Source organism: Colius striatus, chromosome Z, assembly GCF_028858725.1.
Source record: "Colius striatus isolate bColStr4 chromosome Z, bColStr4.1.hap1, whole genome shotgun sequence".
Taxonomy (NCBI): Eukaryota; Metazoa; Chordata; class Aves; order Coliiformes; family Coliidae; genus Colius; species Colius striatus.
This window is the reverse complement of record NC_084790.1, coordinates 88,502,323-88,528,024: the sequence shown is the minus strand read 5'-3', so window position 1 is coordinate 88,528,024 and position 25,702 is coordinate 88,502,323. Positions and strand designations below refer to the sequence as shown.

Here is a 25,702-nt window from a genome sequence, read left to right as displayed (position 1 = left end):
CAGCGCGGTGACTGCTGTCTGTGGGTCCCTCCTGAGCTGGGGAGCTCAGACCTGGACCTCCCTGGCACTCCCTGAGCAGACAGTTGCTGTGTAGTGGTGTGGCTCTTGGTTGTTTTCCACCAGCAAACTGCAGCTGCCGGTGGGTGCCAGAGCTCGCTGTGTGACCCTTGCTGCGTGTCAGAGCAAGTCAGGGCCACGCTGCCTGTGGGCTGCGCTCCCTGGGAAGCTCTGAAGCCCCAGAGACTGTTACACACGGATTGTGTATTTCAGACTAACAGGTGACTTAACCCAGTGTGTCTGCACTCTCTTGAGCACTGGTACCAGCAGAGGAGGAACGTACTGTGCTCCTCAAGTGAGCTGTTAGGTCAGAAGTAGGACTGGTGGTGGCTGGGTTGTGGTTAGGTTTGGGGTGGCGTTTTTAAGTTAGGCATTTGCACTCATGGACAGAAAAGGAAAGGTTAGTTCCCATGCTGTTAATATAGAGCTGTTCTTGGTGCTCTGATGTTGGAACTGTAGCACAAAATCAAACCAGTGATGCACTGAGAAGCTGAACTTGGCTGAGTTTGTTGCAGGAGGCGTTTTGGTTGCAGGACACATGTTACTGTGGGCTGCAGGAACTTCTGCTCTAAACAAGGGGAAGGGGCAATAAAAGAACATTCACTTATCCCAGGTATGGCTTCAGCAGAAGCCTGTAAGTGTGCTGGCCTGCACAGCTGCTGCAGAACTGGGTAATGCAAGAAGTGTGACACAGAGCTGCAGCGCTTGTGTTGCAAACACCAAAGGAACAAGGGAGATGGAAAAGCTGCAGCTCTACCAGCTTCTTACTCGTATTTTATCTAATTACCCTTCTCTAGAGAGTGCTGCATAATCACTAATCTTACAACAGCTGTTCAGATCCTTACAGGAAACAGTTACCTCGGCTGGTGCTGCCTGAAGGTGCTTCTGCACCGTGGCCAAACCCCCTGTCAGCTTCACTCAGGGACAGACACATTCCTACCCAGCTGAAAATGCGAGATGTGTTGCAGCTTCCTGGGTGTGGTGAAGATCACAAGGAAAAAACTCTGAACCACTTTTCACAGTGGCTGAGCCACAGGATGTTAAAAGGATGGGAAGGGACCTCCAAAGCTCATCCAGTGCTGCCCCCTGCCAGAGCAGCACCACCTAGAGCAGGGCACACAGGAGCTCATCCAGCTGGGTTGAATGTCTCCAGAGAAGGAGCCTCCACAGCCCATCTGGGCAGCCCCTGCCAGTATGTGGATGGTGTGTTTAATCACTTAGAGATAAATCACGAGCAGACACGGCTGCGTGGAGGTTCCCCACCGCTCCCTCCCGGGGTGCAAAAGCCTCCCCACAGCTCACGACCTCAAGCCAGTTGCTGTTATAACAAAACAAAGCTTCAGTTGGACAAACATATTTGCAGTATAAAATGCTGTAGCTTCCATAATTCTTTATTAAATATTTAAGTTGCATCACTTAATTACAAGGCTTTCATTTTGTCACATTGAGCTTTGTTCAGGTCAACAAACAGCCGTTTCCTTCACTGCTCCGCATAAAATAAACAACAAATGACTTGTCCATAAACAAATCCTTTCCCCACAGTGTATCAAACCCAACCAGGGTTTAAAGCTGCATTTTAAGTGTGAAAATGAGCATTATTTGTAAGCAGTACATGTGAAATTAGTTCTAAGGTAGTTTGGCATAACTTTGAACAACTTTCTGGTACGAGGCGATTTCACAAACACCAAACGCTGTGTTTAACCTGGAATGTCTGAATGCTCCGCACCTTTGGAAACACAGAGAGTCTCAGCTTTGCAGTGGACTGCAAGTACATGCTCACACCCAGAGAACACAGCAACAACGCTTCCTGCAGCCGTCAGGCAGTTCCTATAAAAGGAAAACCTCCCTACTGACAGGTAAGCGAAGGGATGTACACTGCAGCGTGTCCCGCCTGGCGACCTGCTGCCTGTCTGCCACAGTGGGGATGATCAGCCCTGGCAGCCAAAGCAGGGTGAGCACTGATGTTTAACTCTCAGAAGTGCAGTCTGACTATCCAACTTCCTCTCCCTGGCTCCACTGTTCCTGGCCCTTGAGCATCACGTTCACCCAGAGCACCAGGAACCTGTGGCTGCTGAGTGCTCTGGTTGTGATGATGAAGGGCTGGGCAGAGGCTGCTGCAGGACCAGCCCTGCTGCCAGGTTGGTACAGCAGCCTCCTCTGCTAACATATCACCATGAGTCCTGCTAACCTGGCACTCGTGCTCCTTTGCTCAGAGCTCACAGAGCACAGGTCAAATGAGAGAGGAAGAAATAAGATCAGCCCTGCAGAAGAAAGAGGGGTTTTGGGTCGTGGGTGTTTTTTGTTGTTGTTGCTACTTTTGGACTGAAAGATGAAATAAGGAAGCGGTTTCCAGCAGCTGTGCAGGGGGAAAGGTGCTGGAGCCTTACACAGCACAGACCTGTCGGCCTGTGTGTGAGCAGGAGGCGACTGCTGCAGACCCTGCGGGCTCTGTTGTGACCGGAGCTTCTATTATTTGCCTTAAGGCTTCTTAAGAGCGACCAAGTAATGATTTAGGCACCATCTCTATTATCCCCTTTTATAAACTAAAACAAAGTAGATGAATAGTGCCTTTAAAAATACAGTTGGGTCATTCTGTGGTGTCCTATCAGCATGCCAGAGTGCAGTGTTAAAGGCACAATACCATGGCATGAGTGTCACTGGAGTGTGAGCTGCAGCGTGCTTCAGACGGTTTAAGTGTCTCTTTGCTACCTTTCTTTTTTCCCCTAGGAAGATTCCATCTTCCTTTGAGGCAGGAGCTCCAGGAGGATTCCTAGGAGGGAAGCCTGGCACCCAGCTCAGGCTCTGGGGTGTTGTGTGGAGAGAACCTGCAGAAAACAATCCGTTCCCTCTGCGGCTGTGAAACAGTTTTTTCTTATGTTTAAGTGGAACTGTTTGTGTTCCAGCTCCATCACAACACCCCTTGTCCTGGATGCAGCCTGTCAGCAACAACCTGCCAGCTTGAGCTCACAGGGAGCCTTCTGCTACCACTGACAAAGGCTTCATGCAGAACTGAGACTGGGCTGAGCAATTCCCCTCAGCTTAGCCTGCAAGTCCCCTCGCTCGCTGTGGAGCTGCATGGGGCTTGTAGGGACCCCAACACAAAAGGACTGTGTCCCTTCCAGAGCAAAGGGGCTGTTGTAAAGGCAGGAGGCCGTGCTGTGCCTCAGCATCACACCGACTCTGCCACCAGAGGAACGGGCTGGCTCACGGGTGGCTTCCTCGGGGCTGTGAGGGGCAGCCAGAGAAGGAAAAGCCATCACAGACAGCTCTGTGCGGCACCACATCAGCTGTACAGCGAGGGCAGAGCTGTGGCTGCAGTGTCTGGGGCACGTGGGACACAAACAGCACGGATTTGGCTATTGGCATCAATGGCAAGAAAGCAGGAAGAGCACCAGCTTCAGCATGACCTCGTCAGGCCGGGTCCCTTTGCTCGTCCTAAGAACCAAATCCCCTCTCACATGCACGCTCATGCACCAATGAGACTGATGCCATGGAACATGCCCAAAGGTTTCTCACCCTGGGGCTGCTGTAGGAGTGTCTGTCAGTTCAGAGGTCAGTAGAGCTGATGAGCTGTTAAAGTCATTCTGAAAAATTTAGATGTCTTTTGAAAAGAGAATCCAAACAGCGATCAAATTCCCTTCAAGTCAGCTCGAGGGCCGAGGGCTGTGGTGCTGCTGAGCCTTGGTAAACCTGCCTTGGGAGTCGTGTGGGAGGAGAGGGAAGGGAGAGACCAAAGCAAGAACACGCCAAGAGGAAGGACAGATTCTTTAAACACAACCTGACTTCTGCCTCAGCTGCTGCTGGTCGTTCACAGCCTTCACCTCGCCATGAGACCACACCACCAAAGAAATCTTGGGAGGTCTCAACATTCTGATGCGGGAACTGAGCCTCCAGCCACACCAAAAATCCTCCAGGGTAAGAGCAAACTGTGCTTGGCAGACAGAAGGTCTGTCAAAGACTTGGGTTTCTCTCTTTCTCTCTACCTTCCCCACACTCCTTCCCACGGCTAAAGGATGGGGACAGTGTTCCTGGCTCTGCTCAGATCCCGTCTCCTTCTCCTGTTCAGCCTCAGCAAACACAAAAGGCCAGAAAGGAATGCCAGGAAATGCAGTGAGCAGGAGATGGCTCCTAACCTGTGTTCAAATAAACACCACCACAGCCTTCCCCGGGCTGCCTCAGCTGCTCAGCCCGAGGCACGCAGCCACATCTTCCTTCACAGGCATTCAGTGGCTCCCTGGGAGGAAAAAGCCTGCCTCTGGGTGAGCCTGGGGCCAAACTTCAGACCTGAAGCTGCTGAGCTGAACCCTCAGCCCTGCTCTGGCAGCGCTGCTGGAACCTCGTCACGCCAGTGGATCGAACACCCATCGTTCACTTTGAATCTGTCACAAGAGAGATGCAACTCAGACATTATAGTTCAAGCATGCAACATGTCATAGGTAACAAAATCGATTAGATAGCAGTGTATACCAAATAAATCCTCGTGATTAAGTAAAAAAGAGATCAGTCACAGAAACGATTGCGGAGGAACACGTCTGCAGGCTCAGCTCTGCGCCTCTGCTCACACAGCAGCAGCAGCCAGATTCACAACCGCCAAGGTATTGCACCAGAGAGACGTGTGCCGTGAGAAGGGAAACAACCACACTGACGTTCATGATTCAAACCCAGATATGACAGGATAAAGTGCCTTCAGAGCGGGTGCAGCTAGGAGCAGACGGACCCCGCCGGGAGACAAAGCGGATCCGCGGCGCCGAAGCGCCCGGGCACGGGGACGGGCTCTGCTCAGCACGGCGATGGGCACACACGGTCACGGCACAAAGCGAAGCACGGCGCGGAGCCTGCTGTCCTCACACGCCAGCCGCAGCCCGAGGCGCGAGCAGCACGCGGCGAGGCGGCTCCGGTGCCCACGGGAGGCGTTTGGGCATGCTGCGGTACGATTCGCCCTTCACTTCAACTATGCTAATATTTATACAAAAGAACAAAGCGGCAAGGTCCAGTCCACAGCTCTGGGTGCACAGAAGCACTGATGCGCTCCAGGAAGGGAAGAGCTGCTCTCAGGCGCAGCCCGTGCAGAGGCCTCCGGCACCGCCGCCTCCGGCTTCCTGGATGGATTCGGGAGCGGAAGGCTCAAAATGTGCTTGGAAAACAACGACACTGGCGTCAAGTCTGGTGTGAAATCAAGGATGGGGGGGAAAAAAGCTCATTTTCCCAAGTATATGATATCTAATTGTCATGAACTAAAATCTGAGAACGCCTAAATCAGTTAATTCAGTAAACATGAGGGTGGTACCATACCTGCAAAATGATTAATTCCATTCATTGTCACTAGAAATTATGTAAAATATTTATTCAGGGCTCTGCCTACAGAGGCAAACATAAATAGAGTACGTCCTGCTGAAATGTGGTCAGAGCCTGTGCCAAGCAGCCGGCGTGAGCTGCGGCTCAGGCTCGGGGCACTGCCCTGCCGTGCCGTGCCAGGCTGTGCCGTGCCGTGCCGGGGCTGCTCCGCGCCAGCGCCGTCTGACAGTCACTCCAGTCCGCCGGGCACCTGACAAAGTGCAAGCAGAACCTGCTCCCAGGGGGCAAGGCGGCATCTTAATCCACCCCTTCGAATCCTTGAGCGTTCTCGACTGCCATCAGGAGCTTCTCCCGCAAGTCCTCGAAGGATTCGTACAGAGGTAAGTCCAGGCGGTTAAAGCTGCAAGTGCCGAGGACAGGGAGCGGTTAACTGAGCCCACTGAGAAATGCCCACACAGAACCACAGAGCACAGAATGGAGCGGTGGGAAGGGACCTTTAGAGCTCACCCAGTCCAACCCCCTGCAGAAGCAGCTCCCACCTAGATCAGGTCACACACGAACGTGTCCAGGTGGGTCTTGAAGCCCTCCAAGGAAGGAGCCTCCACACCCTCCCTGGGCAGCCTGGGCCAGGGCTCCCTCACTCAAACACTGACACAGTTTGTCCTGATGTTTCAATGGAACTGGTTGTGTTCCAGCTTCATCCCATCACCCCTTGTCCTCTCACTGGATACAACACAAAAAAGTGCTGCCCCATCCTCTTGACAAACACCTTTTAACTACTTGTAACTATTAATGAGCTCCCCCCTCAGTCTCCTCCAGACTGAACAGCCCCAGGTCCCGCAGCCTTTCCTCACAAGGAAGATGCTCCAGTGCCCTGAGCATCTTGCTGGCCCTGCACTGGCCTCTCTGCAGCACTTCCCTGTCCCTCTGCAGCTGGGGAGCCCACAACTGGACACAGGACTCCAGATGAGGCCTCAGCAGATGTGGCAGAGCAGAGGGGGAGCAGAACCTCCCTGGCCCTGCTGCCCACACTCTGCTGGATGACCCCAGGCTGCCATTGGCTTCTTGCCCACGAGGGCACGTTGCTGCTCAGTCTACGATAGAATGGTTATGGTAAAACAGAAAAGGTTAAATAACATGGGGGCCTTTATTCTCTTGCTGCCCCAAGGGTGCAATCCCAGTGTGAACCAGCTCAGGCCTGGGCTCCCTGGGGGAAAAGGTGGTCTTAAAAGGATCCTGTAACATCTAACAGGTAACAAACACGCAGAGGAGGGGCTGATTTTACAATGTGTTCAGGTTGTGTTGTTTTCTACTCTACAGAATCACCAGTTTAATGGGAAGGTCCCTGCTCTGTACCAACACTCTGGGAGCTCATTTTCCTATAGAGCACAACTCAAGTTACCTGTAAAAAAGCCCCGTTCCTGGTACACAGCAGAGCAAGACAAAGATCTGCACCGAATGCTTTCACCATGCGCAAATTCTGTGCACTAGGGTGAAATTAAGGATGACCCATGCTTGTAGTGAACTGTCCAGCAGTTCACGGGCTTTATGCAGGTGTTCTGTTATATCAGACTTCCTGTGGGTCATTGGACTCGTTTACCAGGGTGAGGAGAAACAGAACCGTGGGAAATGAGGAGGGGAGATGGATGGTGAGAGCAGAAGCTGCCTGCAGCGAGGGTGGACTAGTGAAGTGAAAGCCAAAACGGAATTGCTGCACCCAGGGGAAAGAAGGCATCAGCCCTCATCAGTACAGATGGTGGCCTGGCTTCTCCAGCTCATGAATTGCTTCAGTTTCTCAGCTCTCCAGGAGAGAGAGGTGATGGATCTCCCAGGCACACAGAAGGTGGCAATGAGCAGCGTGAGCCACGCAGGGTGAGGCACCGCAGGGCCCTGTTAACTGTCTGCCCTTGGACACTTCGTTTCTCTCCCACTCATTTCAAAGCCTTCAGACTGGCAGAGCAGGGCAGGAGACAGCCTGTGTTTTAACAGCCATGGAAAAGCAACCAAAGCATACATGTAGCTCCTCCTGCTGTTCTTCCCCACCTCTGTCCTGACAGGAGCCAGGGAAGGCAGAGCTGCTCCCTGCTGCCTTTGCCACTCCTCTGTACTGTCACCTGCGGGTCTGGGGCTCAGTGACCAGGGGCCTCCCCCTCCTGTCTGCTGCTGCCTGGCCCAGGAACAGGGGGGGGAACAGGACCCTTCCTAAGGGCAAGGGCACTGGGAAAGCATTAGGCTTGCTTGCTAGGATGGACCACAGCCTCAACAGGAGGCCCAGCCTGTGAGACGATGTGATGGGCATCTGTGAGGGCTTGGGGCTTCCTCCAGCAGGCACTGAGTGTCCTGCTCCCCAGTCCAGCCCACAGTGGGCACACTGCCTAGGCTGTGCTGCACCTGCTCCAATTTGCATCATGTTGCAAGTGCCTCGTGTTTGATGTGGGGAAAAGCCTTCTGCCAGAAGGGATTCAAACCACTTCCATTTTGTCAGAAGGTCAGTTTAACTGACCAGTGCTTGAAGAAAGTTGCAGGCTATGGTCGGCCTTCAAATCCATTTGTTAACACTTGGCACATGTGGGTATCAACATCTTCAAATGCAGTGTAAAATAAACTGGGGAGAAGCTCCTAATGCACGTTCCTTACATGCAAACAGCAACCAGAGGAAGGGTCCTGAGCTGAAAGGGTTACTTGGATACAATAAGATGGCATTGAAAGAGTCTGCATCAGAAATGCTACAATGGAAAGAGTTGGTGTTGGATTCATTTCACCCCCATTTACCATGGGACACCTGCACCTAACTCTGGTAACGCAGCCTTTCACAACAGCCCTTGGTCAGCAGCTGCAGGGAGCAGCCCCCCAGAACTGGGACTCCTCCTGGAGCTGTTCTGCAGCTGGGTGTCAGCACACAGTCCCTCTTAGCCTGTTAAATACAGCCCTGCAGGGACACAGACACACACCTGTGTCGGTGCCAGAGGACACCACCACACAGAAAGCCACAGATCCTGAGCTAAAACACACTAGAGACCAGCAGGGCTGTCACGTTCCTCTCTCTTAGCAGCACAACACCACAGGACAGGCACAGGACGTTCTGCTCTCATGACTTACCAGGTGTGAGCTCGGGGCAGTTTATCAGGGCTTCCCCATTGCTCTATTGTAAACAGCTGAGGACCATTTGAACCTGGTGGGACACGAAAAGCACATCAAGTACAGGCTTGCTGCAGCGCCAGAGACAAGCTGAACGTCGTGTGTAACTGTAAGTGTCTGCACAAAAGGCAGGGTAGGCTTTCCACCTGCTGCAAGCTCTCAGAGCTACGTGAGGGCTGGCAGGGCCGTGGTGATCCCGTGGCAGCCGTTCCCTCGGGGCTTCCCCCGTGACTGCGGCACAGAGGAGACACCGACAGCGAAGACGCTGGAGTGCCTGGTTGAACACACACCCTCCCGTGCCACAGGGCAGGGGTATCAGCCCTGCCACAGCCGCTGGCAGCCGGGACAGCCCCGCAGCAGCAGCAGCAGGCGTCACCCTGCCCACCCTGCCCCGAGCCCGCGGGAGCTCACCGTAGAGTTCAGCAAATCCATTCATAGGCACACGTGATGTCCCGGTGACGAACTGCAGCAGCCGGATCCGCTTCTCAGCATCCATCAGCAGCACAGCCTGCCCAGAGACACACAGTCACAGCCCTGCCTGTGTCACACAGCCCGTTACCTGCCTGCCTCACGCCGTGTCGCCCACAGCTGAGACACGGGTCACCCAGCAGGGCTTCTGTGATTAAATGAGGAGCCTCCTGTTCCAGCTGCCACTGGGCCTGGCTTGGGGTGCAGCTGGGAGCTGCCCAAGGTGGGCAGCCTTGCACCAGGACCTGCACCAGGGCCTGGGGCACTGTGGGGGCACAGCCACAGCAGCTCTGCACAAGACAGGGAGAAGCAGAGAGGACACAACAGCCTTGAAAAGTCAGAGATGGTAAAGGCTCACAGAACATCAGCTCAGTGCTGCAGGAGCTCAGCATCAGGCCTTTTAGCTTGATGCAAGTTCATGGTCTCATTTACCACATCTGGTCACGAAAATCATGGACTCATAGAATGGTTTCAGCTGGCAGAGACCTTTCAGCCCATGGAGCCCAGCCTCTGTCCCAGCCCCATCACCCACCAGCCCATTGCCCTCAGGGCAACACCCACCCCGCTCTGACACCCCTCCAGGGATGGCGACTCCAGCAGCTCCCTGGGCAGCCCCTGCCAATGCCTGACAGCCCTGGCAGCAAAGACATTCCTGCTCACATCCAGCCTGAACCTCCCATGATGACACTTGAGGCCATTTCCTCTTGTTCTGTTGCTTGTTACCAGGGAGAACAGACAGACCCCACCTGGCTACAGGTTCCTGTCAGGTAGTTGTAGGGAGTGAGAAGCTCTCCCCTGAGCCTCTTTTCTCCAGGCTCAACAGCCCCAGACCCCTCAGCCCTTCCTCACAGCAGATGTGCTCCGAATCCTTTCCCAGCTTGGCAGCTGCCTCTGGAGCCTCTCCAGCACCTCAGTGTCTTTCTTGTAGAGAGGGGCCCAGAACTGGACACAAAATGATTACAAGAGAACCTGAAACAGAGTCTGGACGTGCACACACAAAGCTGTGAGGGCGCTGTCATAGGAAAAACAGACTTCCCTTGGAAATACCTATGGCTTTTATGGGAGAGGGTAATCTAGCAGCTTTTCTGGGAACACACACACCCTTCTCACAGGAGTGTTCTACTGCAGGCAGAACCAAAGCTCTGACTTTGTCGTCTTTCCCAAGCACCACACCTCCAGTTCCACCACTCGATGTATTCCTCAGTAGATTTCACAAAGGAAAGAAAGACCTCACATGGGACTCTGCAGCAGCCTGTGGTGAGCCAGCCTTACCTTCCAGAACCACTGGATGACGGGGTGATTCGGGCAGTAGCCGTTCTTGTAGATCGTGTGCTGTCTCCAGTCGTTGACATCAACATCCCCAAGGCCACACATCAGCAGCTGCACAGGGAGGGAATCGTTACACGTTTGGCACCGGCAGCTGCGGCTGTGTGGGCATTTCACCAGAAAAACGAGGCTACACCTCCCCTCTGCTGCCTGACCTTTTAAACAGTGAAGCTGAACAGAGATGCAAACATCACGCACGGTTTGAGCTTCAGGAGGACTCCCAGGGTATCTGCTTTAAGCAGAGAGATGCTGTGCCCTGACACGTCTCTGCTGCAGCCTTCAGGGTGCGGTGCCCGAGGTGTGACTGGTACAGGCATCGCAGCATGAACACATACACATGCACATACTCAACCACCTAATTGAGTCATTACCATTTTTTGTGCTCTTATGTGATCACTAGATTTGTTTGTTAGTTCATTAGGGAGAAAAAGCTCATTTCCCACCAAGCCGAAGCACCGGTGCCTGCAGGCTCACTCCTGGATGAACTAACCACATCTTGCTGTGATAACCATTACTGATCTGCTCTCTCTTGATGCCCTTTAAACAAACTCACCTCTAGTTCATTTTCATCAAAGATTTTGATCAGATCAATGGGAAGCAGCTCTGTGAACCCCTACAAGAAAGCAAAGCAAAGCTTAAATTTCTCACAGCATTTACAACCGTTTTTATCTGACTGGCTCTTCGGCTGCGGGGGATGCGAGTGGATGGCAGAGGATGAAGAAGGGTTTTGAGAAAGAAATGACACAGATGCTGAAGTGTGAGTCCATAATTACAAAAACCAATCACTAAACTATTTCACAGGATCACAGAATCCCAAGGACTGGAAGGGACCTGCAAAGCTCATCCAGTGCAGCCCCCTGCCAGAGCAGCACCACCTAGAGCAGGGCACACAGGGACTCATCCAGCTGGGGTTGAATGTCTCCAGAGAAGGAGCCTCCACAGCCCATCTGGGCAGCCCCTGCCAGTGCTCCCTCACCTCAACAGGGAACAAGTTTCTCCTTGTGTCTCTTTGGAACCTCTTCTGTTCCAGCTTGTCCCCGTTGCCCCTTGTCCTGTCACTGGCCATCCCTGAGCACAGCCTGGCTCCAGCCTCCTCACACCCACCCTTGATGGGTCTGTAACATGAATGAGCTCACCCCTCAGTCTCTTCTCCAAGCTGCAGAGCCCCAGCTCCCTCAGCCTTTCATCACAAGGCAGATGCTCCACTCCATCACCTCTGTGTCCCTGCACTGAACTCTCTCCAGCAGCTCCCTGTCCTTCTGCAACTGAGGGGCCCAGAACTGCACACAATATTCCAGATGTGGTCTCACAAGGGCAGAGCAGAGGGGGAGCAGAACCTCTCTGACCTACTGCCCACAGCCCTCCTGGTACACCCCAGGCTGCCATTGGCCTTCTTGCCCACGAGGGCACATTGCTGGCTCAGGCTCATCCTGCTGCCCACCAGCACCCCCAGCTCCCTTTCCCCTACATGACTCTCTAACAGTTCATTCTCCAGCCTGTGCTGGCACATGGGGTTGTTCTGTCCCAGATGCAACACTCTGCACTTGCCCTGGTTGAATTTCATTAGATGTGTCTGTGCCCAACCCTCCAGCCTGTCCAGGTCTGGTTGGATGGCAGCACAGCCTCTGGGGTGTCAGCCACTGCCCCCAGTTCAGTATCATCAGCAAACATTGACAGTGCTTCTGTTCTCTCAGCAAGGTCATTAATGAATACACTGAACAGTACCAGTCCCAGCACCAACCCCTGAGGGACTCCACTAGACACAGGTCTCCAGCTAGACCCTGCCCCATTGATCACAGCTCTCTGCCTTCTTCCCTTCAACCAGTTCACAGTCCACCTCACTGCTGATCACCCAGCCCACACTGTCTCAGTTTTGCTGCCAGGATGCTGTGGGAGACGGTGCCAAAAGCTTTACTGAAAGCCAGATAAACCACATCCACTGCCCTACCAGCCTCTGCCCACCTGGTTACATCTTCATAAAAGGCTCTCAGGATGATCATACATGTTTTCCCCTTAGTAAAGCCATGTTCAGTGCTCCCAATGACCCCCTTGTCCTTTAAATGCCTGGAGACAGCACCCAGGATAAGTCATTCCATCCCCTTCCCAGGGATGAGCTAAGGCTGACCCCTCTGGAGTTACCTGGCTCCTCTTTCTTGCCCTTTTTGAAGGCTGCAGTGACATTTGCTCTGCTCCAGCCCTCAGACACCTCTCCTGCTCTCCACAAACAATTTAAGCTTTAAAGAATGAGCTGCTTCTCTTCAGGGAAAGGCTATATATTCTTATACAAGGTAAAGCTGTGCAATGCCACACTTGTGTGGTTGTGCAGAGGTCCCCACTGTGACCACAGGCTCAGAGCTATGAGAATTACGCATTAAACAGAGATAATTCGGGAAAGGAAAAGCAGGTAACAGCCCTTACCTCCAAGAAAGCATTCATTTGTTTTTGAACTCTGTTCACGAACCTCCACTGGATCACCAGGCTATTGTAGACAAAAACATGTAAGCACACTCATTATCAGACTGCAAGCAAAGTGGTTAGAGCTTCCAGCCACCCCAATATTCCAAGCTAAGCACAGCTGTGCTGTCTTACGCTCAGGATCAGTTCCACCAACGGATACATACTCAATGTATTCCCTTTTGTTTTCGTTTGTCACCATAATTTCTGACCCATTTGGCTTCAAGTCGACTTGATATGTCTGTATTTCAAAGGAAACAAAACAAAACCCAATAGGATGTTACTTCAGGACACGTTTCTCCCAAAGTCCACTCTCCTTGAGCAACCTTTTACAAGTACTGTCAGAAATTTACTATGGTAAAGAGACAGCAAAACCTTCCATGCAAAGTGAAACCTCCCAGCAGAAGTGGAAGCTGGCAGTGAAAGGCCAGGAACCATCTGAAGCTAAACCAGTACAGACCAGAATGACCAATATTATCAACAACCAACCCAGTCTAGTATTAAACCTGTGGCCTCAATATTCACAGAACCACAGCACGGTGGGGTTGGAAGGGACCTTTAGCGATCATCCAGTCCAACCCCCTGCAGAAGCAGGGTCACTTAGGTCACATTGTCCCTAATTTTCCACATAACTGACAACTTTATGTTGCTTCAGGAAAAAAAATACTAAGCACTGAGCAGTGGTTGAGACTGTGCAGGACAGAACAGTGTGTGCACCCTGAAGCGCTGAGGGTAGCTTTGGCACTGTGGCACACCCCACGTTCCAGTCGCTGCATTCCAAACGGGTCCAATAAACAAACCAACCAGTTCCAAGCTCATGTAAATAAACTCATGATTTCATTGACTTTAAGTTCTCAAAACACATACACTTATGTACAAGACATTTATCTGCACCCAAATTATTTCCACCCAGAAGCTGAAATGAGTCCCTGCAGTTTGCTTCAACAGGATCCTCTGTAAAGACGGACTGAAATCCACGACCAGCCCGACCACAAGCTGCTGCTGACAGCTTCTACTGATACAACCAGTTACAACTCCAGCTGATAAACTATCCAACGTTTTCCATTGGCTATGGAGACTGTGATGCTTTTTAACACAGGTGTGCTTCCTGCAGTATGCAACAGACACTATGAACACCACACTTCACTGGCTATCATCCCACCACTTTCTCCTCTGAGAACACCTTCAAGCTATGAAACCCCAAACAGTCCCAGGCTGAGACTGTTTCCCACAATGGACAGTGCAACACCTTTGTTACTCTGCACTGCAAGTATTTCACTCGGCTCCAAGTGCTGCTTCTCAGGAGCTGTCACTGACAGGAACAGCATCTCCACTCTTGGAGAGTTCAGCAACAAAGAGAAGGCAACATTCATAGTCTGCTTCTACTGATCATGGACATCCAGCGGTCCTGATCAGGTTCACAACCATCAGACAGTGCTCAGCATGCAATTACGTTTTGGCAGCAACCCCTAAGAAGATGGAGACGTGGACTTTTGGGATAAGCTGTACATACCTGTCCGAAGTTTTCCTCATCGATGCAGAACATGAGATCCAGCTCTGTGGGGTCGTTTTCCAGGATCCATTTCAAAGAGTTGTAGTATTCACTGTCCTACAGAACATCAAATGCAGGGGTTAACTTTAAATGGAACAAACTGAAACAGTTAAAACTACAACTCCTATGTGACTGGAAGGATGAGAACCTGTTCATTGGCAGAGCTCCTGTGAAACAGGGCAAGATGTTACTTTATCCACATTGATTTTATTCCTATGCTGTATGTTTAGATTGATGTAACTGAGTTGTTATACAACACAACAAACTGACTCTGTGCATGTTTGTTGGGTAAATATGTGCACTGTGGTGTGAAATAACTGGTTAGAAAATGTCTTCTTAATAAAACTCTACATTCCCCTGAAGATGATTTATGCACCACTTTGTTGTATTGATCATATACAAGCGCTTAGAGCATTGCTGCTGTTAAAAGCCTCAAAGTTTGCTGAATAAAAGACCTCTCTGACTTCCTGAAAGGGTTGTATCTGCCTCATGTTTTAGGTTCATAAAGATTAATCTAAGAGAAAAAGAAAGGAGGAAAATAAAAAGCCTGTGTAGCTGTCACTAAATATTCCCAGGCAAGACAGTGCAGGAAACTGATTCCTAAACAAAGTGTAAGCACCATTTACTCATGTGTGCTTCAGGAGAAGCGTGACGTGCCACAACTTCTGGCCTATGAGACAGTGGGAGCTGGAGGAGAGATTCAGCTGTGGAACCAGTCACTGAAAACATGCAACACTCTGCAATACTGAAACAATAAACTGCATTTTAGTCTCATACTGAGCATAGCTTTGACAAGACCAAGGACAGCTACTGCAGAGCTGAGGATGAAAATGTTTCCCAGCTACCTCTAGGAATGCAAGAGCCCGACCTCCTTCTACAATCCTTCTGGAGCCTGGTTCAAGCTCGTGCTCGAGCTGAAGCCACCTCATCTTCTGTCATCCTGCCTCTGTGCTGGGCTTGTGAGGGAACTGGCTCTGCTGTTGACAACAGGCTTAGGGAAGTGCAGGATGCAAGTGGCCAGGCTGACAGCAAGCCCTGCCCTTCCAGAGGCCATCTGCAGCAGCCCTGGCCAGACAAACTCATCTGCTGAACTGGTTACAGAGGAAGGCGTTAGGAAGGGGAAAAGTAACAGCTCAAATCCACAGCAATGGAAAAACTGGACAGATCTCAGAAGGTGAAGAAGACAAACCCAAGCATCACTCTGATAACTTGTGGAAGCCACCTGTGTTGAGCTGTTGTATGTATCTGAGCGTGCTGTGTCTCAGGCTGGCTCACCACGCGTCTGGGCTGGGCATCTGTGGGATGCTGTTTGCTGCTGCCCTTCGCTGTGCAACACAACCTCAGAGACTTCTGACCCGTGGAACCATCCACTTCTCTCCCAGGGAGTGCCAAACACAAAAGGACTTGATTGCAATTCACACTGGAGGTGTGAAAGATGAAGTAGTGCAGGAAACAAACCCAAAAGGATGTCAGGGCAGAAGTTGTGCTGCAGTGGTATCGCTCAGTGTATTTCGGAGAAAACACTTCATTTGGCAGCCCTTTCTCTTTCCAGCACTGTGGGCACCTTGCTGTGTTACCAGGTCAGAACTAAGGCCTTTGCACATCCCTCTTCCCACTCCATGGCAGGACAAGGAAGTGGGAGGGTTTGTTGGTGGTGCCCGTTGTCACAGGGAGAGAGCTGACTCCCCTGGAACATCCGAAAGGGTCAGCTGCACCTTCTGCTGCACTTCTTACTGGCCTAACTCATGTCCCCTCTCCCTCGTGCCTCTCACCACAGTTAGTGCAGTGGTCCTGAAGGCACTGAGCTAGCAGGGAAAATCTGTTTCACTGAAGAATCACACACTTAATCTTTCTAAAGCCGTTGCAGCTCTGAGCTGGAGTCTTTCACCGTGCAGCTTACTGCAATCGTAAGCTCTTCCCCCAGAGGACAAAACCACGTAGCTGCTAATGCTGATCCAGTTAAGGCATTATCTTACCACTGACTCCATGTCTTTCAGAGTGATTGGTTTCCCCAGCATCATCTTGTAAAAAGGTCTGATGAAGAAGCCTGAAGGAGAAGGAAGAGTTGTTACCTCTGCTGCTCTGCATTTGCACCTCACACAAAGGCATGGCTGCTCAAGGATAATACACATGGTGACACTTCCTGGGGAGACAGCAAGGAAGGAGCCCCCGCAGAGGAACAGCTCTGTGACTGCCCAAGGTAGCACAGCAGGCTCAGGTTTTACCTAGGCACAGGCAGTCTGATTTTTCAATTACAAGTATCAAGCCATCTATCACCATATGCCACCAAACCCATGGCAGAGACACAAGGGAACTGAGCTCATGGTACAAATCCATGTGAAACTGCCACTCTTGCCCTAAAGGAGATGCTGGAAATACAGGATGGTGGGCTTCCTCTTCCAAGGTGCTGCACTACTGCTCAGTCAAACCTGGTCAGTTTACAAGTCTGTCACAACGGTTTGTAGCGTTGGTAACATTTGCCTGTTTGCTGATTGTGGGGCTTCCAAGTTTGGCAGAAACCGTATTTCCTCCTTAAATCGTTCAGTAACAATTGTACAGATCAAAACGTGCTGCAAACGACACCCACACCACTGCTTTGGCTGCAGGTTTGCATGGGAATGGCTGATAGGAAACCAGTGATTCTCCTCTAGGGACAGGGATTCTTTAGTGGTGCTGACCCTGTAGTTTTAACCCCAGTGCAGAAAGGGGCAAATCGGCCCGTCAAACGCATTTGCTGAATACGACACATCAGGAATGCCATTTCCAACACTTCCATTACTTTCTCTCAGACTTTGACTCCAGAAATGCTACAGTCTGAAGCACATGGATTACTGAAGTGAGTTATTTAATGTAACACCAACAGAGCACGTGGTGTGATCACTCACCATCCAACAGCTTCCCGTGGTACACGGCCAGACCAGCCACGCGGCCGATGAACGTGAAGTACGACAGATGGTCCTCGTTACAAAGACCTGAATTAGGATTAATCTGAAGTGTATAGTTGTCCCTTTTTGGGGGAAAGAAGAAAACATTCTAAATAACCAAGTCTTTAAATGACCAGACATTCAGATATGTCAATAAACACTTTGCCCTGCAGGCCATGTCCTGTCTGTTCCTGCAGGGGTGTCATCATGCAACAGCCCTGAGCTCCCCAGCAGGCAGTCTGAGCTCAGCACAGCCCCCTGGCCACAACCATCATGATTACTTCTCAAAGGCAATACAACTCCTGCTTGTGGGTACCAGGATTCCACCAGTGGCAACGGTAGGAGGGCTGGACTAACCTCTTCAAAGACGAGAAGCCTGGCAGGACTGGAAACAGTACATTTTGCCATGAGCTTCAATGCAGTGAGAATTTTAGCTAAGCTTTCTCTACCGCCTCCTGCCTTCTCTCTTTCCAGCCCAATTTCAGGGCTGCAAATGTCAGGATTCACTTGCTTTTAGTTCTTGAAATACCTGAAGGGACTGAAGGGAAATTAACTATAGGCCCACGGTCCAACCATGCCAGGATAAAGAACCTTTTCTCACCAGCACCTTACACTGCACATACTAGAGACTATCTCTTAACCCCCAGGGTACTGGCAAGAGCCATCAAAAGACAAAGATCATTGGACTGGGTAACAAAGCACTGAGAGTCGTGGTGAAAGTGTGTGTCACAGGGAGACCTTGTGTTTTTAACGTGCAGTGTGTTCTTTATCTGTGAGCACAGGTACAGGGGTTTCCAGTGGGTTTGTTGTCTTATGTTTAAAGATAACTGGTTAGATTTCTGAACCTAAAATGAAACAGCATTCAGTGTAAAGTATCTGCAGTGCTCCACTCTCCCATGAGTGGAAATACTTAAAGCCAAATGTTTATGCAGTGAACTCTGCTACCCCACAGGCACCCTGTGCTAGTCAGCCCTGCGTGTGCTTCCCCTCTACAGCAGAACGTGTCTTCTCTGAGACACGAACCACGCAGCCCTGGTTCACCTGCTTTGCCACGAGCTTCACATCGACATCAGACCACCGAAGCTGCTGCCTGCCACTGGGCAGCCCACCCCTGCTGCACAGGATGCGCCTCTGCACGCAGCAGACTGAAACTTAAATCCAGAGACTTGCTGTCTCATTGGCACAAATGGATTGCCCAAAGGTTTTCAAATGGGACAAAACCATATTAGAACTTAGGCAGGGCACTAATTACAGTCAGTGTAATTACTGACACGCAAATGAGAAGCTGGTTTATGAGCACTGTACATGTCAATGAAAGGGTTTTCACAGTGCAACGGGACGGCACAGAGACAGTTGCTCACACCGCTCCTTTCACTATGACTAGCCTCACAAACTGCAGCAAGGCAACACTGGGCATTGTCTCAATAATGGGAATGTTGCAGGAGACTTTCAGTGGCAACTTTGAAATGTTCTCTGAAAAGCAAGCACGAGCTGACAGCAGGGAACACAGAGATCTGAGAGATCAGAGCACTGCTGCACCATGCAGCATGGCCCAAAGCCCTGCCAGTGTCATGCCTCTTATGCAAAAGCTGATGTATATCCCTTAGGAATAGAAATGTTTTAATAGACACTTACGTTGCTGAATATTCAAAGAGACCATAATAAGGGTTAAACATCTCCTTGGACAAGAGAAAAAACCATTCTCTGGCCACACCACCATAGTCGAGTCCTTTTTCTGACTCAAATTCAATCCAGAGCCTGGCTTTTAGTACATCAGGTCTCTTCACAGACATGATTCTTCTGTAGGACTCCTCAAAAATGTTATTTCTGTGTAGTTTCATCTCAAATCTGTTTGGTATATCAGCCTATGTGAAAGAAGATTATATTGCACATGTTAGTCTCAATAAATAAATGCATTGTCACACAAAGTACTGACCAGAGGTAAGCAGGGATTGACAGATTAGAGTCACAGAACCATTTCTGTCGGAAAAGCTGTTGGAGTCCCAGCCCTGCCCTCACCCTGCCCAGCCCAGCACTACCCCAGGGCCCTCAGCACCTCAGCCCCACGGCTTTGGGATCCCTCCAGGGCTGGGCACTCCCCCAGCTCCCTGGGCAGCCTGGCACAGGGGCTGACACCCCTCTCAGGGACACAGTTCTGCCTCAGCTCCAGCCTCAACCTCCCCTGGGGCAACTCCAGCCCCTTTCCCCTTGTCCTGTCATTCATTGCTGGGGAGCAGAGACTGACCTCAGCTCCCTGCAGCCTCCTGTGAGGGAGTGTCAGAGAGTGCTGCTGTCTCCCCTCAGCCTCCTCTTCTCCAGGCTCAACACCCCCATTCCCTCAGCCCCTGCCCAGCCCCTTGTGCTCCAGCCCCTTCCCCAGCTCTGTGCCCGGCTCTGGCCACGCTGCAGCCCCTCAGTGTCCCTGTGGCAGTGAGTGAGGGGCCCAGCACTGACACAGCCCTGGAGCTGCAGCCTCCCCAGGGCCCAGCACAGGGGACAATCCCTGCCCTGCTCCTGCTGCCACCCCAGAGCTGATCCCAGCCAGGCTGCCCTTGGCCTTCTTGCCCCCCTGGGCACACTGATTAGGCATCTGATGTGTAAAGGTTTCCCTTGTTTTTATCTTCCAGCGTGCTCTCAGTCTACAGGCTAACACCAACTGGTGAACTAGGTAAGTTCCAGTAGAATGCTTCAGAGATTTCTGTAATATTTGACAAAACAATGAAAACAAGAAAAGTAACAAACACAAAGTAAGAAAATGATGTTACTGTGCTATATTTTGAGGGCAGTTTTGCTTAGAATGGTAACAAATGCCCGACTCATGCAGCTGCTTCACTTGTGTATCTGTAGAGGCCAGAACAATGTCACAAGAACGCCTGCAGTACCACAGAACTGAACCACAAAGAGGCAAACAGAAGAGTATCAAGCTGCCAAATATTTTACAAGTTCTGTCTGAATAGGAGGGAGCCAGCACCCACTCTGATTTATCCCACGGAGCTAAACTCAGGACAGACAGAAGAGAAATGAGTTAAGAATTTGCAGAAAGAGGACTGGATGAAGACATGGACATGACTGTTACAGCTGTGTATGGCTTCCCTGATTATATTGACTTCACACAAGTTTCTCAGAGGATTTCTTTTTCCTGACACCCAGAGAGCTTATTGTGTGCCATCAGTGGTGCAACTCCAGGTGAAAACTCAAGGGGACATGAACAGACAGGTCAAGGTGCTGGCAAATCTCTTCAAACGATGGCTGGTGTTGGCAAGGCTGTTTGCTGTTAATTACAAGTCAGTAGCACACCTAAACCAATCTCTTACGTTAAAGAGGTGACTGAAAACACTTTTTTTTTTCACAGAACAGGAGGAATAGAAGCCTGTGCCTGATCCAGCACAACTGTGGGGTCTCCTCTGACTCCTTGTTCCAGCTCTGCCCTTCAAAGTCCACAGCTGAAGATGAAGGAGAAATACCAATCCCATTTTCAACCTAAAGGCTCGTAAAGAGACAAACCAACGAGTCTCACTGGCAACGGGAAGTGCTGAACCACTGCCCTTTCCTTGCTGCCTTCTCTGTCTGCCCAGAGAACCGTGAGTCTTGAAGGTTTGGACATGTTTTTGTTATGCAATCAATCGATCAGTTCCAAACCTCGCCTCATTTGTTTGGCTGTGGAGGCAGCACAACCCACGACACCTGGCGATGTGTCACAGCAAGCTGCACCACCACTCTGCACCTCTGCTGGGGAGAGCCTGTGGTTTGTCCCAGACAGGGCACCACTGATCCCATGAAGTAGCAGGTTTCTACTCACTGGTTTCTTTAACTTCTTCCGGAAGTAGTCGTACTTCTGTTTGAACTCCCGGGAATATGGAACTGCCTGTCAGACAGAGAACCATAAATACAGATCATTGCAGATACTCAGCAGCCTCACAGTCCAGCACTGTTTAAACAGAAAGGAAGTGTAAACACAAGCTAACTGCATGTGTACGTTTAACAAAGCCACCACGCAGAGTCCAGCAGCCCAGATTCTCCCAGTGCTGCCCCAGAACAGGGGTTTGCACAGCTAGAAGCACCAGGCATTGTTGAGTTCTACTCAAAACACACAGTAGCCAAAGAAGTTTGAAACTGAACCAGAGAACAAGTTAAGGGGCACCAGTCAAGCTCTGACACTAGCAACAAACACTGTCTGCCCTCCGGCAAGTGCAGGATCCAACGTACAAGCAGAGTTAACTATGCGGGGGAATGGCATGGCTAGGAACTACCTTTACAGCCCAATGTGAATGAATCTAATGCTTAATTACCAGATTATCATCAAACTGTATCAAAACTCTTCCGTTAAGTACTTATGATGAAAATCATAAGACCTCCTTGGAGGGCTTCAGGACCCACCTGGACACGTTCCTGTGTGACCTGATCTAGGTGGGAGCTGCTTCTGCAGGGGGCTGGACTGGATGAGCTCTAAAGGTCCCTTCCAACCCCACCATGCTGTGATTTTGTGAGTCTATGAAAATATCCACTTTCAGAATGTCTTTAATCCAGAAAGCATGTAATAAGCAAACCAGCATTCCTTGGAACCAGCACAAGTCAGGGTGCAGTATTTACCTGAACGCCCACTGAGGGCGTTGTGAGTTACACACATTTATAAGCAACAGCAACAGAACTGAACAACTGCAGTCTGGGTTTTCCTTTCAAGAAAACCCAAAGCACAGTGAAGGCTGCTGGAATCAGGTAAATCTGCAGAGCTGGAAATTGGTTTCTGGCACACGTAAGTACTCCTTAACAAATGCCACAGGTCTCAGGCACACTCAACAAAGCTTCTCACAGGGCCTGTCATTCAGGGTTTTGAAAGACACTTCTAGTTGCACACTGTGCTTGGCTTTCCTGCTAACACTCTGCATGGGTGAGCAAGGGTCTGACCCTGGCTGGGACATTGCCATGCCTGAGTTCATCCATGTGTGCTTGCTGGCCATCACACCAGCCAAGACAAGTGTGGTTTTCTCCTCCTCGTCCTCACCAGCTCTCCCTGTTCCTGTACAAGTCAGGGAATACACACAAAGGCCCCAAGAGGCCAAGCCCTCCCACCAAGGCAGGTAGCACCAGACACAAAGGGCTGAGGCAGCAGAGCAGCAGCCTCCTAGCAGCCACCATACACCCCCACTCCAGCCCTGCCGTGCTACAGCCACAAACCAACGCTGTGACTGTGAGTACTGAGCAGGAACGGGCTGGGAAGGTGATTCTCTGGCAGGTACAGGTCTGACTAACAAATAAATGCTGTGTGATTGAGGAAGGTTCCTTAATCCCTCTGTGGGGTTTTTGACAGTTCTTTGAGAATTAAGAATCCTCAGTTCTCTGGGTTTCTGACCACGTACAACACATCAATTTAATCAGCGTTTGGAAAGAGGAAAAAGAAGGGCTTCCTGGCCTTGATCCTTTCCAACTACATCGTTACCAGGAAAACTAGGTCTAAGAACTAGCTAAACAAATCAGGTGTCATCTCCTGTGAGCAAAAGAGTCACTTTGAGTTCCATGGGACTGCTAAAGTTGCATTCTCTATCATCCCCCGAACCACAAATTACAAAGCCCTGGCTCAAGTTCCGTTGCTGGATAAGGTCTGGGATTTCAGGGGAGGGGAGGTGTGAGCCGATCACAGAACCACAGAATCTCAAGGGCTGGAAGGGACCTGCGAAGTTCATCCAGTGCAACCCCCTGCCAGAGCAGCACCACCTAGAGCAGGGCACACAGATCCTGAAGTAGATTCAAGGCTGGATGAGGGTGAGAGTGGGAGATGGAAAAAGTTCTGCAGGAGTTTTCTCTTGTGGATGATGAGGCATGAACAATAACAGACTAAGTAATTTCACCCTGATGACAATACCATTTTATTACAGCCATTAAATAATCTTTCAACATTTTGGTCATGGCACCCTGAACGATATTAAAAGCAGTAAGATGAATCCCTAATGCTGATACGGCTGCGAAATGGAATTACCCTGCTTTCTTATGAAAAACAAAACCCCAACTCAATACACAGAACACTGTTATTTACTTAATGGGATCATTGACCTTTATTATCTTACAGCAGAATTTTCCAGATAGTCTGTCTCATTTCTGCTCAACAGTTCTGGGAAAATGAACGCCAAGACTTTGTGCAGCACACTCTGCATTTCCACCTCAAGCATTAAGTGTGTGACAAATGGGTAAATCACTCCAAAAGCAAGTATGTTCAAGCAAGTTAACATTATTAATGAACGAGAGCAACTGGAACTACACCCTGCAGCGGTGAAACCGCTGAGCACCGAGACCCCTAAAAACCCTGAGGATTAAAGAAGATAGAAAGGTTTGCTTGGCAACTGGAAACGTCTTAGGGTTGGAGGTCTGGTCACTCAGAATACCAACAAATGGCATAAACCAGCATAAAAACATCAAAGACCCACTGCATTGATTTTCTGCTTTGAAAATTCACTACTTAAGTGAAAGCATGCATTTATTTTCTCTCTTGTGTCACCTGCAGTGAGTTTTTACACCTCTTAAAGCTGACAGACACAATTTTTGGCCTTTTTTACCCTGTAGATCAACAGTCACAACTCTGTCGAGTGGAAAGAACTTCTTATTGTACCAAAACCCAACACGGAATAGCACAATGTCTCAGCTCAGTGAAATTCTGCTGTCAGTCATGACCCAGACTGCTCCCATATACATCCCCCAAACCTCACAGTCTAGGACTCAGCACTGAGAACTTGTCTGAAACTCCCAAGATCTTCTGGCTATGCAGAGCAGACATGTCCCCTTCATGTAGGTTAATACAGGGACACACCATCTTAACGCAATGGAGGAATAAAGACAAGATGTAAAGATTTCACGTTGTTTGTTCCACATGAAGTAAGATCTGATATCAGCAACTGTGGAGTGAGACAGAAATCTGAAGAACACCTTACACTTACATTATTTTAGAAGTAATCTATTTAAAATCACATTTTCCCCTCCCAACTCTCATCTCTTTGGGTGTCCAAAGTAAGCCAAAGACATCACTCTACTGCTTTTGCCCTGCAACTTCACCATCACAATGAGCAGCAAATACAACAGCAAAACCTCAGCCAGGGATCACATCAGTAATGGATCTCTGTGAAACCACTTTTGTCATTCCCACTTAGTGCAGAAAGCTCTGGGTTGCAAGAGAGGGAGAATGGAAGGAAATGAGAAACGATGGGTTTCAGAGTGTGAAACGCCACTCAGACTGTTTAGCTATGCAGCTCCCAAACGGGATGGAGCTTCACTCAGAAATAGCCACGTAAAGAAGTTAAAGCCAGTCAAGCGAGCCTCTCCATCCTTCTGAAGAGCCTCTGCTTCCTCCCTGCTGAAACAGGGGCACTCTGCTGCTTGCTGCCGTATCTGCTCATCAACAACTGTACATGCTAAGGCAGACGCCAACTTCACGTGCTAAGGGCCACCAGACAGCTACTGCCAGGAAAGCCCCCAAGCCCATCCGACTCAACCTACCACCTGCCCTGGCAATAGTGTGCACAGCACTGTGGCCTCAAATGCTCTGCTGGTTCCTCATTAGCCCACTACTGCTGCGGACCTCTGGCAGAGGCTGTGGGGGTGCAGGGAGGGCTCCTGCCTGTGCCTAACAAAACAGTCACAGAGCAGCGCGAGCATTCGGCTGCTGGGTATGAGGCATCAGTTTTGGGGCACCTTGGCAGGTGTCAGATGATGGCAGCTCCCTCTGCCCTTCATCAGGCAGAGTCTGACCCGACCTGGAGACCAGGCATGACCTGCTGCTCGATGCTGCCTCCTTCCTACAGCACAAGTGCATGAGTCACAGCATTTAATGGGAAAAAGCCCTGAGCAGTACTTACCGGGCCAGTAATTGCTGGGTTCTGCAGTCTGGGGTCTTCCCACTGCGTGATTTTGTTATCTGTAAGCAACAAAAGAAATGACACCATTACTTCCCTGTTACTATGCTGTGAGTTTATGTTGGTTTTTCTCCCTACAGCTGTTTTTCCTACTGTTTCCAAAAACTCAGTGCTTCGGGGTTAGAAAAGGCTCACGTTCACCCATCTACACCAAAACCCCATTGCACTGTTTGGCTGAAAAGGTTCATTCAAAAATGCAAAAATGCAGCGGAACCCAGTGTATCTGCACTGCTTTCATCCCAACAGCTGTAGCAGTACACGTTCCACTTGAACATGGCCTCGGATTCAGCTCACGGGAGCAATACACAGACTTCACGCCTGAAAGGCGAAGGAACCCAAAACCTCTGTCACGGGACAGACTTCAGGTTTTCTTTTTGGGGGTTTTGCAAAGATAGACAAAAAGTAGTATTTTAAAGAGACAATCTGTATTTAAATTTGGAGGGAATAATATCTCTGGAAAAAAACAAAATGCCCCAGACACTGACTTGGTGAAAAGTCACAGGAGCATTGGAAGGGAGCAAAACGACACCGTTACGGTATAAGAGGTCAGTCTGGACCAAAGCAGACTTTGGCAGCAACGTGACAGAATC

The 25,702-nt window shown here is 50.3% G+C and overlaps 1 protein-coding gene across 4 annotated transcripts in view; it reads right to left on the bottom strand.

Moving 5' to 3' along the window:
- Window positions 1-1,413: 1,413 nt before the first annotated feature.
- Window positions 1,414-25,702, bottom strand: part of NEDD4L (NEDD4 like E3 ubiquitin protein ligase) — a 190,127-nt gene continuing 165,838 nt past the window's right edge. For all 4 annotated transcript variants that reach the window (XM_062019381.1, XM_062019380.1, XM_062019378.1 and 1 more), the window contains 13 exons: window positions 25,056-25,114; window positions 21,014-21,079; window positions 18,850-19,079; window positions 17,176-17,297; window positions 16,267-16,337; window positions 14,252-14,347; window positions 12,906-12,979; window positions 12,703-12,763; window positions 10,838-10,897; window positions 10,231-10,338; window positions 8,902-8,998; window positions 8,452-8,524; window positions 1,414-5,752 (listed from right to left, as the gene is read on the bottom strand). In XM_062019381.1, coding sequence (XP_061875365.1) covers window positions 5,650-5,752; window positions 8,452-8,524; window positions 8,902-8,998; window positions 10,231-10,338; window positions 10,838-10,897; window positions 12,703-12,763; window positions 12,906-12,979; window positions 14,252-14,347; window positions 16,267-16,337; window positions 17,176-17,297; window positions 18,850-19,079; window positions 21,014-21,079; window positions 25,056-25,114 — 1,220 coding nt within the window. In that variant the 3' untranslated portion in view covers window positions 1,414-5,649. The remainder of the gene's footprint in view (window positions 5,753-8,451; window positions 8,525-8,901; window positions 8,999-10,230; window positions 10,339-10,837; window positions 10,898-12,702; window positions 12,764-12,905; window positions 12,980-14,251; window positions 14,348-16,266; window positions 16,338-17,175; window positions 17,298-18,849; window positions 19,080-21,013; window positions 21,080-25,055; window positions 25,115-25,702) is intronic.